Raw genomic sequence first — 15,136 nt, 5'->3', positions numbered from 1 at the left:
TCACTGTGCCTAGCTGCATCTTTATTAGCAGTGGGATTGCTTTGATTTCATTCTTGGTTATCCTGGTGGGCGCAAAGTTCCCTTTTACAAGAAAAAGTATAAAGCAATTAAAAATACTCACAATAGTCAAACCAAGAAAGCCCTGAGCTATGATCTGTGTGGGCAATGTGTGCTAGCTCTAGACTTGGCTGCATCTGATTGAGAGTGGCCTCTAATAAAAGTCCTAGATGATTTCCAGTGGAAGGCATCCTATTCAGCCCTGCCTGCCCAGTTTGAAGGAGTCGCAGGGCTACAGTCCCCATCCCTCCGAGGAAATGTGGGTGTTCACCAAGGGCAGGAGCTGTTCCTGGAGGGATGAAGATGGGCTCCTTGCAGAGGAAGGCTGCTGCTAGTGCTTTGCTTTCCACTGACTGCCTTGTATCTTTCCTCCTCTAGGGGAGGATGAAAAGAGCAGATTCAAACGAGCAGTGACTACTGGAGGGTTTTTTGTCCCGGTGATGAAAATGCGGACCGGAGGCGCAGGCAGTTCATATGACCTCAGCAAGGAGAACGAGTGGGAGCGGGAAGGATCTGCCATGGGGGCAAAAGGAAGCTCAGAGCTGAGTGGAGACAAAGCTCCTTGCCGGACACCACAGGCAAAATCACCCCCTGAGCAGCTGAAGGTCTTCCGAGCAGCAGAGGAGGCCGAAAACGAGCAGACTTCCCCCAAAGGCAGTCGCATGTTCTACACCTCTGAAACAGCCGCCAAGTCGGGCTTTCCCAGCAGCCTCTTCCCCTTGGAGGCCTCCCCTCGGCACCAGAGGAAAGCCCTGAACATCTCAGAGCCCTTCGCTGTCTCTGTCCCGCTCCGGGTGTCCGCAGTCATCAGCACCAACAGCACCCCGTGCCGTGTGCCTGCCAAGGACAAGCCTTCCCTCTCCAGCTTGGAGGAGCTGTCTGCCCTGGTGCCTGAGAGTACAAGCCCCTCGGCCCTGGAAGCAGGGAGCCACACGAGGATGGAGCTGGCCCCGGAGAGGAAGGAGAAGCCACCGGGGCCTCTCCTGCCAACGGGAGTAGCCCGAGGTAAAGGCGTGTTGCGGAGAGCTGTGTGGAGCCCATGCAGGGCTAGTGAAGGTACCCTGATGCTTGGCTGCAGTGGTGTGGAGGTGGCTCCAGCCTGCCCTCGCGGCAGGAAAGAGACCAAGCAGTGGCAGGGCTGGTGTTGGCAGCTGCAGATCGCGTTGGCCCTTGCAGCAGTACTGGGGCTGGGGAGGTGGGTGTCCTTACAGCAACGCCCTGTTCTGCCCGGAGGAAGCTCTGCAGCTTTCTTTGTTCTCGCTGGGCCAAAATTGCACTGCTCCATTTCAGGGAGCGCTGCCAGGCACATGCTTTCAGTCACAAGTCGTTACAAAGTTCATTTGTGTTTCTGATCCAGGCTCTCACCCTGAGGAGCTGGTGGCAGACAGGAAACCCGAGACATTAGAAACTGCACAGCCTGCAGCAGAAAATCAAGAGATGTTATGTGGGCAGAGCAGCAGCACCAGCAGCAGCAGCAGCCTCCGGCAATCCTCAGAGCAAAGTCCCACCTTGGAACAAACTCCAGCCTCAGAGGTTCATACAGGGCTGCTCCCTGCAGACAAGGCAGAGCAAGGGCAGCTCAAGACGAAGGACGTCTCCCCAGAAGGCAGCTGTGGCCAGCAGGACATCCAGAAGGCTAAGCAAGAGGAGGCACCACGCTTAAGGGATGCGGTAAGGAAGAAGCCGTGAGAAAAAAGATGGGGGGCGATGTCATGGTGGTGACTGAGAAGCTGTTCAAAATTTCATTGTGTGTCCATCCATAGGCATGAAAACTCAGTCTATGACCTAGGCTAAGCAGGGTCAAGAATTGACCACGTATTAATTTCAGTTCTGCTCCCATGAACATTTGGTGATTTAGCTTTATGCAACTACCTACTGTCTCTTCTTCATTTTCTCTTTTTGTAACTATGACTGCAGTCAGTACAATCTGTCTGCTGTGAGACTCTCCAAATGTGAGACTGTCCAGGTGTCTGATCCTTTTGACCCAGGGTCTCTGAAATCCTGAAATGTATTTTTGCTGTCCCATTCTGTTGATCTGTACAGCCTGAACATTTCATTTTTTTTTTCCATTCTCTAGACACTTTTTTTCCCCCCCTTACCTCCCCTGTATCTCCACTAGAGCTTTTTCACTAAGTTTCTTACAGCGATACTCCACTCTGGATATCTATTCAAAGATCTGTTCGCCTATATTCTTAAACAGATTATTCATTCCAGTTAGAGTGCAACTTGGGAATGCAGAGCCTCTGGTGAGGACAAGTGAATGGGAAGAGCTGAGAAATGGGCTGAGACATTCCAGCTCCTCATTCACCTCGCTTTTCCAAGTGCATCTTCCCAGACCTCATTCTGGCTACGTCACAGATCTTCTTCATAAAACCTACTTGTAGTATTTCCTTCAGTGGATTGGTGGCAGTATGTGTGTGTGTTTCTGTACCCATGAACATGCTTGTCCAGAAGCCACCCTATCCTAAGAGGGCTGTACGAGAAAAACAGAGGTGTATTTACTGGTAAGTTGTGAGCTGTCAGGTCATGGCATTTCTTCTGTTTTACAGACTGAGGAGGACCCTGTGAATGCCCTTCTAGAACCGCTGTGGCCAGAGATACAGCATGAACTGAAAATCATTGAACCTGAAGAGGAGCTCTTGATCTTGCCAGCAGCTGTCCCCAAGACAGGCCCAATTTCTGAATCTTCTTCAGTACAAACAAATAGTTTTTCCTCTGGCCCAGGGCAAGGCCCAACCCTGTCTGAGCAGAAATCTGCAAGTGGAACGCCACAGACCACAGATCAGGTGCCTTTATTTGGTGCCACCAACGTGGAACGACCAGACAGCCACCACAGCTGCCAGTCTGAAGTGGCTGCACAGCAGAGCTGTGCTCCAGCCCTACCCAAACCGGGTACTGTCCCGACTGGCGCAGCTGCCTTGAAGAACCACCACCCAGTGGTGGAGGACAACATGAGTGAATGTCTCACTCCTCCCCAGGACTGGAAGCTTCATAGTCAACCAGCAATTAATGAGATTCCCCCAACAGATACATTTTCTCTTTCCAAAGGAGCATGCTCAGAGCCAGAGAAAGAAAAAGATAGCACTTGCAAGCTGCAGAAGGAAACTGAGGGTCATGCCACAGTCCATACTCAGAGCGAGAAGCCCGAGATAATGCCTGCTGATGGAAGGGACACATTCTCCTCCAAGGAGCTGAGTGGAGCTGGAATCCAGGAACTGAAGGAGGGCAATGCTGTTAGCAGAACTCATGATGCTGGTGAGCAGGATGACGAGGATACCTGGACAGACAACGTGCAGAGCTTAGAACTTGTGGAGCCATGGGAGGATCATCAGTGGGTCACGAGCCCCCTCCACTCCCCCACCTTTAAGGACATTCAAGAGAAGACAATACCAGAGTTTCAGCCACAGAGTCAGAGATCAGAGACAGGCCTTTCTCTTAGACCACGATTCAGTCGCAGCCTCTCCCTGGATAGTAAAGACACGGTGATGAGTCTGTGGACTATCCCATTCCCTTTCATAGATGCCCCTGAACAGCAGCAACCTTGCAGTGACATCTTGCCAGCGTCTTGTGAGCTGCCTAAAACACAGCCCATCTCCCCCTCTAGTTTGGGCAGAGCTAAGCAAGATGAGAATAGCACAAGTCTTCCTGAAGAACCTCTGAAACCTGAAGAGCTGGGGTATCCCCTCGGCAGGGAGGAAACACCAGCTAAGCAAGAAGAACCCTCCAGAATCTCTCTTTCAGAACCAGAGGAGAAAAGAGTGGATGTGAGCAAAGAAAATCCTTGGAGCTCAAAGCTCGAGCTGTCTTTGTCATACCCAAATACCCCAGACTGTTCTTTACAGACAAAGAACACAAAGGAGGAGTTGCCCATATCTCAGGACACTGCCCTGGGAGGAGATGCTGTTACCAAAGCATTGTGCTCTGCCACTGAATCAGGTCTGAGTAATAAAGATGAAGAAACACCTCGTAAAGTGAAGACTAGGCCATCGTCCCTCAACTTGGATACACTCCTTCCAGCCCCAGATTTCTTCACTTTTGAGAGCCTGGCCATGCCCTCCGCCACAGGACACCACCTCTGTGGGCAGAAGGAAGTGAAAAGCAGTGACTCTGTCCCATCCCTGCCAACTGCCTGCCCTGCTGTGGGTAAAGGTGTTCCCTGGAGATCTCCTTTCAACGCCCACATGGATCTGGACTTGGATTACCTGGCAGTGGCCCATGCCACCACCGGCCGTCGTAACTCTGCCCCTGTCAGTGTGTCAGCAGTCAGAACCTCCTTCATGATTAAGATGTGCCAGGCTAGAGCTGTGCCTGTGATACCGCCTAAGATTCAGTACACCCAGATCCCCCAGCCCCTGCAGGCTCAAAATGCTGCTCCCCCAGCAGAGAAGAAGGAGGCAGAAGCTAAGCAGGCTGTCAGACAGGCTCAACGGGTGGCATGGGGCCATCTGGAGCCCCCCAAGAGTCCACAGACAGAGAAGAAAGCCAAGGCAGAGAAAGAGAACAGTGACCCAGCTCAGAAGGACTCGGCCTTCCCTTGGCACAGCAGCCTTGGATCTCCGCTGGAGCTATCTCAATCCAATCATAACCCTGCCCTGGACGCCCCCGTTTTGCGCCGAAAGCGCACTTCTGAGGGGGAGACAGCTGAAGATAACCCACAGTCCTCAAAGATGGAGAGGCCATCAGGGTTCTCCAAGCCTTCCTATAGATCTAGGCCCGGGAGGCCCCAGAGTCTAATTCTCTTCAGCCCCCCTTTCCCCATTATGGACCACCCCTCCTCTTCAGCAGACTCCAGGGTGCTGTTATCACCCATAAGGAGCCCCACTCAGACCACCTCTTCGAGCCCCATCTGTGGCGATCTGTCTGAGACGTCGCGAACAACGCCTGAGGGGGTGACGCTGAGGAACAAAATGACCATCCCCAAGAATGGACAGAGACTGGAAACTTCTACCAGCTGCTTTTACCAGCCACAGAGGCGCTCTGTGATTCTGGATGGACGAAGCGGGAGGCAGATTGAATAGCAACAGCTTCCCTTACTCCTTTTCTGTGGTGGATGGGATGGCAGTGTCTACACCAAGACCAACTGTTTCCATTTTGCTGTTGTTATAACTGTTTTGTGCAAGGAGGACCCAAATCTTTTACCATTTCCTGCAAAGCATTTTGCTATGGAGGGCCACAGTCTTTTTGTCTTGCTTTTCCTTCCCTTTCTCATCCCTTTGTAGTCCCTCACTGTCTTGCCTTTTTGTAAACTAGTCCCAAGGAACTTGCCTTTCCTCGTTCTTGTTATCTAACAAGCCCTGTGGAAGTCTCATCCTTTCTACAGAAAAAAAAAAAAAAAAAGGAAAAGTAAATCTTGGAATAACTTAAAAATGTAGAGTGGGGGGAAACTGTTTTAAAGTACTGCAGCCCAGGGTGCAGGGGCAAAACTTCTGCTGAGGAGGTAAGTTCAGATGCTTGGGACCTCCTTCTATCTTTTCGCAGCAGCCATTGAAGGACCATGGCTTTCTGTCTCTGCTATCTTTTTTGGAGAGCATAATTAAACAGTGTAGGAAGCCGGGGATAGCTGAAGAGGAAGGATGAAGCTGGCATGAGCAAGTTACAAAAGGTGTGAGCTACACGACAATGTTCCAGTGGCAAACATACAACCTAAGGGTGCTGCCTCCAGCTTTTCTCTTGCATCAAAGATGTAATCTTTCCACCATGTGTGAGGTCTGGAATGAAAGCTGGACTGGAAATGCCTGGTTGTTCTTTCAGTCTTCCAAGTCCTGATCATGGTTTTTTTTTTTTTTTTTTTTTTTTTTATGTGCTCAGCCACACCTTTCTTTGGCAGGCAAGACTTGTGTGGCTGGGGAATGAGTGTCCATTGATAGAGACTTCTCAGGCTGGTATCAATGGAAGTGAAGATAGAGTCATAACAAAGGCCAGTATCAACTATTTTCATCAATGCTTAAAGCCAGGTGACACTTCTGTAACTATCTCCAGCTGTGCTCCACACTGCCAACAGCAGAGAAAACCAAGAGGATCTTCTGATCTGCATGTCCTTGGGCTACTGCCCTCCTGCACCCTGACTGAGGTATCTTTGACCCTTGGTCTTTCATTGCCACTGTGTGGCATGTCCCCAGGTGCTTCTTCCTCCTTCAAACTTCCTGTCCTTATGATTTTACGTTGTTTCTTTGAGAACATGGCTGGCTTTCACCTCCCTGCCCCTCAATGCTTTCAAATTGATTGAGGGTATGGTAAAGAGGATGCTTTGTTGAACTGTAGAACAGATCGCAAACAATATCCTGAGAGGGGGATCTGAAGTGAATTAAACGCTCTCCTGAAGGGCCGTTATCGTTACAGGCAAATACATGTTCATATAAGCAATATCTTCTGTGGGAATAGAATTAAAGCTTCATTTATAAAGCCTCTAACTCCGAGTTAACCACGGGTTCATCTGTTGCCTGGTATGTGACGGTGGGTGATTGCAAAGTCAGGTAGAGCCCATGCTGTTTCTGAGACTTAAATGTCACCAGTGGCTAGGAGGAGATGGGAACACAGGTGTTGCTACCAGCACTGAGATTGTCCCTGTAATGGTGCTTGCAGGGCCCATCATTCGTGGAGGTGTCTGGGTCTGTAGGCTCTCTGATGGGTATTATGGGCTATGGTTTGAGCAGTAACTGGGCATCTGGTAGGAAGTGCTATAGCCACCACAATGAGTATCAGTCAGAATTTCCCAGCAGATGTATGGTTAGGGCTTTTCTCATAATGTACTGGCATTTTAAAATTGTTGGCAAGCTCAGCCCATGAGCTCTTGGTCTGTCCTGAATGTGTCACTTAATTAGTGTCATTGTGGCTGGAGGGCCCGGTCTATACACTGCTTTGTCTGCACACTTTGATTGCTAAGGGGGAGAGGTGCCAGAGTACTTTTGAGAAGCTCCGGGCACATGGATGCAAGGAATACGTCTTCAGCAGTATTTTATCTTGCCATATCCAAAGGGAGGGTGAAAAAACAAGAGGGCCTTTCCCTGTAACAAGTTGCTGTATTTGATCCTCCCCATTGCACGTCCCACTTGTGTGTAATGCAGTGTAGGAGGGAACAGAGCAAAGGACTAAGTCCATGCTGTCAGTTTGGTTGAGGGAGAATATTATTCCTGGAGTTCTTGTTTGGGTCCATGCTGTCTCACAGATGCCAGCCTCTGCTTTACCTGGGCAAGCTGTGGACAGCCAGTTCAGCATATGCAACTTCATGACAACTGTATTAGCCTTTTCCCAGACTATAAAATGCCTGTGCAGCCTCCCATTAAAACCAAGGGTTTGCCAGTTTTCCATATTCCTCATAGTACAGCTCTGTGTTGCGTTTAGATGGCACCCAAGTGCTTTTCTTACTGCCTCACGGGAAAGCTTTTAAACACCATAGCTGGAGTAATGGCAAATGACTTTGGAAGGTGTGATACGAGGTATTGTGGTAAGGCTTTACAGAGAGCAAAAGTAATGGAAATGGTGCCCAGATTTTCTGGCATCAATAAAACAGTTTACTTTGGGCAGGGATTTATATTTTCTCAGTTCCTAGTTGTGACTGCCAAGGCATCTGGAATGGAGCCAGCCAAACTCATAAAGTAATGTGTCAAAAGAAAAAGAAAATGTGATGAAACCTCGGCACCTTAAAACCATTCTTTCTTTTCCTCCTTGATCTCATATAAGCTGATCTATGAACAAGAAATGAGGTCTGGCAACTTGTATATAATAAACTGCCTCAACTCTTAACAGTGTTCCAGTTAGTAATAGTGCTTTTGGCATAATTGGTGAAGTTCCTGCAAGAGAAAATTATTAGAAAATTATATGTAATATTAAAGGTCGACCTCAACTAAAATCTGTATCCAGACTGTAATTTTTAAAGGTGTTTCAGAATTTGAGCTCAGATCCAGGTCCTGGATTTTAATTAAGCAGAGATTCCGTAACAAGATCTCTATTTTGTAGCTTGATCACAACTGTATTTGCAATTTCAGATCCAACCTGCAGCTGCTGTATCAAACTTCCAAGATCCTAGCCAGGTGGACAGAATGCAGGCACATCACGATTGCTTTATGGTTGTAAGGGGACTTGTATCACGAGAGCAGAGATAAGGCCCCAGATGCTGCAGAGCTGGGGGTAATTTCTTTATTGCACAGATATCACCATGCCCAGCTCCAGACCCAAACTTCTGCAGTTTCTAATGCTCAAGGGTGGGTCTGTGTTGGTACTACAGTTGCAGTCAGCTTCAACAACCAAAGCTTGATAGTTGGACAGAGCCAAGAAACAGAAGCTGTCAACCACTGAGTTGTGCTGACTGTGTGATTGGAACCTCCTGAGACCCCACTTTACTACGCCATTCCTGAGGTCAGCCCCAGGATCAGACCTGATGTCACCATCACTTTAGGGTTCTTAGGTTGTTCTCTGCCAACCTGCAGTAGCAGATTGAACCTGAGACTATAAGGTTTTCTGAGGTTCAGTGTTTTGCAGTTGTACTTGGGGTAGTACCAAGCTCCTGCCCTCCAGCATGATCCTGCAAACAGTTTTAAGAAAGGATATTGTTTCTTTGATTGTTCCTTGGTTTTGTTTGTTTTTCTGTGAAGCATTGAGAGGGATAGGACAGTGTTACGGGAGATGGGCCTGGCCCAGTATTTGAAATTTTGTGTGAGATCTAAGTCAATGGTTCTTGGCACTATGGAAAGGATCTTCCTAAACAGACTATCACATCATTTGCAGCTTTGCAAGGATCATTTCAGAGACCTAAAAAAAAATCAATTTCCCTGGAACTATGGATGGTTTAAAGGCCACCCCTAAACTTGCAGATGGACTCAGTCTCAATCATGATATCGTACCACCAGCATTTGCTGCTTGTAGACTTCTACCAGTGGGAGACAGGAGAGGTGGCTTAAGTTCACTTATTTTTTGCATGTAGCCAGTGGGTTTGTGCAGCTTCTCTTAAGTGCAGGAGCATAGCTCAGGGTGAAATGGTTGGGCTGGCAAAGAGATAGATCCCCTGATGGAAAAGAGAGAGGTGGTTAATGTTAGCCTGTGTGGGAGCTGCCTTATTGGAGAGAGGGTAAGCAGAAATGAGTGTTCTATCTCACCTTATAAGCCACATTCCTCTGGACTTCCCATCCTATGCTATCACTGCAGAAAGACCGAAGCACTTCTTTTTTTCACCTTTAGAGCTTCAGGGGAACTAAGGTCTGCATCAGAGGGCATTCATAAAGCCCTGCAACATTTTCCCCCACCTGGAGTCCAAAAGGTGCAATCAAAGTCTATTTTCTTTCCTAATGAATTCTGAAACACCTGTAGTGGTGAATATTGTATTAAATTTATATATATATATATATAAAAGAACATTTTATATAAATATATTAAAAAGGAAGTGTAATTAAAATGAAGGAATTGTCTAAACGGAATCCTGCACATCTGTGAAACTTGGGCTGATGCATGGAACTGTTTTATGTTGCAACTTTTCTAGCCCTGAAAGTGTGAGATCAACTGGCTGTCTGCCCACTGAGAAGCTAATTAGTTCTGACTGTTTTGTGGTGGGCAGAAGGTCTGAATCGGCCTTTCTGAGCAAGATCTTGTCCTGGAAGAGGAAGGATGACATCAGGGGAGACCAGAGTGTAAAGACTGACTTGGCTTCCTACCACAAGCTTCTCCCCAGTCCTTGAAAACACAAGCAATCTGCTGGAACACATAGTCCTTTTTGGGCATGCCCAGGTTTTGCAGTTGTCTCTCTTGCTTCTCTCCATCTCTAGAAAATAACCTCTAAGGCTGGGGGAGAAGCTGTAGCTGATCCCAATTCAGTTTATCTTTTTCTCGCTCCTTATCAATGTAAAGGCTTGGTGTTAACTACTTGTGCTCCGAGCAAGGAATGGAAATCTTGCCACTAAGTTCAACTGGAGATGGAGCAGGACTTTCACAGGCCTGGAAAGGAAGGACGGCAGGAGGCAAGTGCTTCCTGAGGGCTCCATGCAGCAGCCCAGACCTCAGATATTGTTCTTGCAGACACTGGTCTCCTCCAAAACACTATTTGCTGCCACATCAAGGGAAGGGTTGGAAGTCAGACACTGTGAAAAGGACTGTCCCCATCCCGCTGGCTCTGGTTTTTGATTATTTCTCCTGCTAGCCCTGATGGGTTGTATTTTTTTAAGCTTTGTTCTCTGTGTGGACTTGCCTGTCTTTGTGCCTTATTGCTTAAAAAAAGAAAGAAAGAAAAAAAAGAAAAAAGAAAACATTAAAAAAAAATGTTTTGCCAGGTCTCAGCCATGAGATTAAACTGGAGTTTTTATAAAAACAGATCTGTGCCCTAGTGATGTTTTGAAATATTTTCTTTCTCCTGGATTTGGTTTATGAATGCGATGTATATGCATTTGCCTTCCTCTGACATGGAGTTTGAGCCCTTCTCTTGTTGTGTGAGTGGCCAAGGCACTAAGCTGTTTTTGTCTGGGTTTTGACCGTGGGGGTGAATGTTAAGGCCTTGATCATACATATTTCTGACTGGAATTTATGAGGGCTACAGCTGCTCTGCAGCTCTGAAAATGGTGAGGACTTGGAGACTTCTGTAGAAGTACCATTATCAGCAACACTTTAAAATTTCCAAGGGTAAAATTCATCTTTTTTCTTACTATTTATAGTTCTACCAGGCTGATGTTTCAGTGATGCCTAATCATGTCATAAAATCACAGAATCATTAAGATTGGAAAAGACCTCCAAGGTCATCTGGTCCAACCATCCCTCTACCACCAATGTCACCCACTAAACCATGTCCCTAAGCACCACGTCCAACCTTTTCTTAAACACCCCCAGGGACGGTGATGCCACCATCTCCCTGGGCAACCCATTCCAATGCCTGACTGCTCTTTCTGAGAAGAAATGTCTCCTAATTTCCAACCTGAGAATGTCCTACCATTTAGGACAGGTCCTGTAGAATTCTGCCTTGTCTGCAATAATGCAGAGCAGCAGAGAGAAAGGAGCAGAAACATTTTGGGATCCCAACACTTGTAGAGTGAACAAGAGGAGCTGAACAAGATAGTTTACCATGAAGCTTTTGGTGCCTCATGTTTGGTGCTTTTGATGATATGTAAAGGATAAGCAAGAACTTAACTAAATTATGAATTAAGTTTCCTTGTTCTCTGGATTCTTGAAGAGTCCTCACTGATTCAATCTCTGAGATGTAGTGTGGATGTAAATATTATCTGTCCATTATTCTACTGTGGGGTAAAAAGGACCGAAAAAAAGGCAGGTGTTCTTGTGTTTATAGCCTCCTTGGGCATATCTGCAGTCCAGCCTGCTCTTGTTCCCCCCCCAAACAATACAGGAATCATTAGGGTAAATTAAATACTTTTTTTTTTCTTTTTTTTTTTTTTCCTACTCAGCAGCTGAAATCAGAACTTGCCTCTTTTTCCTACCAGCTTCATGACTGCAATTTCCCTTTAGGAAAATGCCTGGGTTGTGCTTCCTGCTTTCCATGGCAACTGGCACTCACAGTGGGACAGAAAACCACGTCTGTTGAACTCTGCAATTGTGTTAGCCCTAACCAATTATTAGTGCTGTATGAGAAACAGCATTTTTGTATTCTTTGTGCCACAGAGTCTATCAATGACTTGGCAATAAGACAAGAGGAGACCCTCAAACTGCCCCCAGCATTTCCATTATAGATATCAAGCAAAAGGGGCGCTACAGACCTGGCCATACTCCAGTCAGTGCTGTGCTTCAGCGCAATTTCAGCCAATTCCTTTTGCCTATTTTCCCATCACTACGGGTCTGAAAGTCTGACTCAGGACAAACATCTGTGTAGGTTGTATTAGAAACACCAGTTATAACATCTTCAATACTGTCAGCTAAGTCAAAAGTAAGATTAAACAAGTTCCCAAGCTGGCCGTTAACCAGGAGAAAAGCTAACCCAGTACAAAGGGAGCTTGATACTTGTGTCTCATACAACCTCCTTGCCACGCAGGAGTCCAGCAGCTGTGGGCAACAGGACGTGTCAAGCTGCTATCCCACTTGGCAGGCAGGCAGTGCAAGGAGGGAAATTCATCCCAGTGGGGGAAACTTAGGTCAAGCTGGCACAAGGCAGCAACAACAGCAAGGAGAACATGATCATAATGGCCAAGATGGAGAAAGGCAGTAAGATATTTGATTACATTTTCTAGCTGAACAGGATTAACTCTTCCAAGAACATGTTGTCTCACATGGGAGCTGCAAAGCTCACACCTGGCCAGGTTCTGATGCCTCCAGAAGTTATGGAAAACCTAAGGGTTAAAACATGAGAGTTTGGTTCATTCCATAAGAAAAAAGTGTAGCTGTTTTCTCATGTCTTATTTGCAAACTGCAGTGTGAGAGGAACGATGTTTTGTGTACCTAGAAAATCCGTAGGAATCGTGTCCTGCACTTTGGGTCCAGATGCATCTTAAAACTGGACCTGTTTTCTCTCATAGAACATCTGCTACAGGGAGCACATATCTATCATTCAACTCCCTTATCTGAAAAGACCAGAGAAATTTGAATTCTGTGAGAGGAAATGACTTCAAAGAAAATTCAGTAGCTACTTAAGAATGAACCACAAGGAAGAGGAACATGAGAACAACCAGAGCTAGAGAAAGGAGAGTAACACATATGATGGTTATTAAACAGGGAAACTTTCCAGATAAGTAAAACCTGAAAAGGAAGAAGAAAAAAAATGCCTATAAGCTATATGATAGAGTTGAACCAGTCTGGAAAATATCAGGTAACTTCTTTCCCTCCTCCTTCATACAAGTCAGTTTCAGTTTAGATCATTAAAAACAGGTGCTCACATAGTGCTTTACTCACCTTTCTTTTTTCTTGACTGTTTTTTTTTTTTTTTTTTTTTGTATCATGAGATAATTTGTTTTAAACACAATCTGCCAGACAGTGGAAGTAGAAGAGAGATGTAAAAAGACTAGGCAGCTTATTTGTAGGGGTTATCTGTGGTGGCTTTACCTGCTCCAGGCTTGGTGCCATCCACAGTGCCTTTCTAAAGGTGTACATTGCTGTACATCGCCTAAGGAAAATGATAGAGATTCAAGGTTTTCAGCCCTGCACTCGCATTCAGTAAGAGCCCCGAGCAGACATAACAGCTCACTGCTCATCACTGTTTCTCTTGAAGAGTTTATCTAAGCAAGTGAATGTGTAAGAACTACAGATGACCTTGCCTATGCTGGAATTTCACCTCGCGTGCAAGCTAATGTTGTCAGAAACACCCTCACCTATTTTTTTTTTTTTTGCTGTTGAGGATAAACCCTCAGCAGTCATCCGCAGCTCCTCACGCAGCAGGCTCTCCTAAAGATAGATGCCAGAGATTACAGGAAGAGTTCTTGCAGGAGGTTCCCAGCATACCACACGTTGCACAGGCTTTCCCCAGTTGCCAGAGGGAGTAGGGCTGCCAAGGGGTAGAAGAAGGAGGCTTCATTTATGAGCTAGTTTTAGGTCAACCAAGTATGGTTCCAATAAATATTTTTTTGGCACGAGTGCCTGTTGTAAGGAATGCGAAAAACGAAGATGCCAGAGCGGTGAGCAGGATGAGAAATAAATCATCTGAGCACACATTCATGCACTGAGGTGGGTAGCTAGATGCAAGCACAGCACAAAGCAGCAAGACTCTGTACACTGTTTATAACCAGCAAGGTGAGGAGAAATAGGGCCTGAGAGATTGCATGCAAACAGATTTCATGCAGATGAAGAACAAGTGAGAGGAAAGAAGGAAGGGGTAGGAGAACCTGTTGGAGAAACGGGGACAAAGGCAGGCCTGTGTTGCCCGATGGCCTGAAGGAACGAAGACTTTCAGCATTGCCAGCTACAATTATTCAAGAATTTGAAAGGCTTTGGGTTATGTTTGTTTGTGTATGGGAGGGGAGCAGCTGGGATTTGGGATACTTGTTGGCTTGGAGGTCAAGCTGCTCAGTCAAGTATGAACAAAGGATATTTCTCAGTGAAAATCTGATTTCTCAGAATTAGAATATTACAATATATTAATAATCTAAAAATACAGTTGGTAACTGTGGGAGAATTGAAACTTTTTTCTTTTTGCCAGGAGAGAACTGTGAATATTCACACCCACAGAGAAGAAATACACAGAGAAAATCTGCAAAAACAAAACCAAACAAACAAAAAATACCACCCAACTTCCATCTGGTAGATTTTTTTCTTCATCTTGTCTTAGTCCAGCAAACTTAGTCCAGTTTCATACGTCTATGGACATTGCCTACTCTGATGACCAGTTACAGCCATAACCTCCGGCAGAAATCCAAACAGCTGAGAATGATCAGGATTTCTTTACAAGCCCCAGCCAACACACGAACCAGTTCACCACCATTCCTGTCATGGACTCCATCCCTTCCTCACCCTCCCCTGGCATCCCAGGTAGGGAACTTGTAGAGATTGGAATCAACCTTCAGAAGCTGAAAAACCAGAAAAAGCTGTGCAGGATTTTTCAAAAGCATGCTCAGCATCATTCTGCCACCAGCCCAGTCTTCTTCTCCCACCTTAGTTCAAATGGGCCAAGTGAGCTAAAGGCTCAAAAATCAGAAGATAAACTTGATGAACCCAAATTGTATTGGCTTAAACTGCCATTTATGCCATAGGTAAATAATATCATCTGCAACTGGTTGGAGCAGTTAATACTGCAATAGTCTGTTCAAGTTATTCTTGGTTCCTCTTCTCCTATAAAATCCTACAGCATTTTCTCTATATTGAGAACAGTGCTATAATCACAGCACATTTAGATGGTGAAGGAAGAAAGAGACTTCTGGGTCTGAAGTAAAAGACCAGATGAGAAAATAATGTTTGAAGTCAGCTATTACTGTGGTCTTAAAGTTTTCTGCAGGCCGTGTCTCCAGCCACAACCATATGCAGAAGGCCTTGCTAATCTCTAACATGTTCCATACTGGTCATGTTACTCATTTTCAAAGCTACTTGGGTTGTAGAAATAACTCAAGCAAGAGATCTTTAGGCAGATGAGAAACTATCCACGAAGGCTCTCATGACTGAGAAGCTATTAGAGGGATTTGGACAAGCCAAAAGTACAGAGGCAGTGTGGCTGCATTTTGTCCTTATTCCCCCA

The 15,136-nt window shown here is 46.1% G+C and overlaps 2 protein-coding genes across 2 annotated transcripts in view; one reads left to right on the top strand and one right to left on the bottom strand.

The window, feature by feature from the left end:
* ARHGAP31 (Rho GTPase activating protein 31) overlaps window positions 1–10,351 on the top strand; it is a 59,756-nt gene extending 49,405 nt beyond the window's left edge. Inside the window, exons 10-12 of the mRNA XM_080583892.1 lie at window positions 436–1,062; window positions 1,415–1,728; window positions 2,607–10,351. Coding sequence (XP_080440018.1) covers window positions 436–1,062; window positions 1,415–1,728; window positions 2,607–5,075 — 3,410 coding nt within the window. The 3' untranslated portion in view covers window positions 5,076–10,351. The remainder of the gene's footprint in view (window positions 1–435; window positions 1,063–1,414; window positions 1,729–2,606) is intronic.
* The window catches only part of UPK1B (uroplakin 1B), a 32,266-nt gene that overhangs the window by 4,045 nt on the left and 13,085 nt on the right, over window positions 1–15,136 (bottom strand). The window lies entirely within an intron of this gene.

This window comes from Anser brachyrhynchus (assembly GCF_964034855.1).
Source record: "Anser brachyrhynchus genome assembly, chromosome: 1".
Taxonomy (NCBI): Eukaryota; Metazoa; Chordata; class Aves; order Anseriformes; family Anatidae; genus Anser; species Anser brachyrhynchus.
The sequence above is the reverse complement of the archived record's forward strand: the minus strand, read 5'-3'. Positions and strand labels throughout refer to the sequence as shown.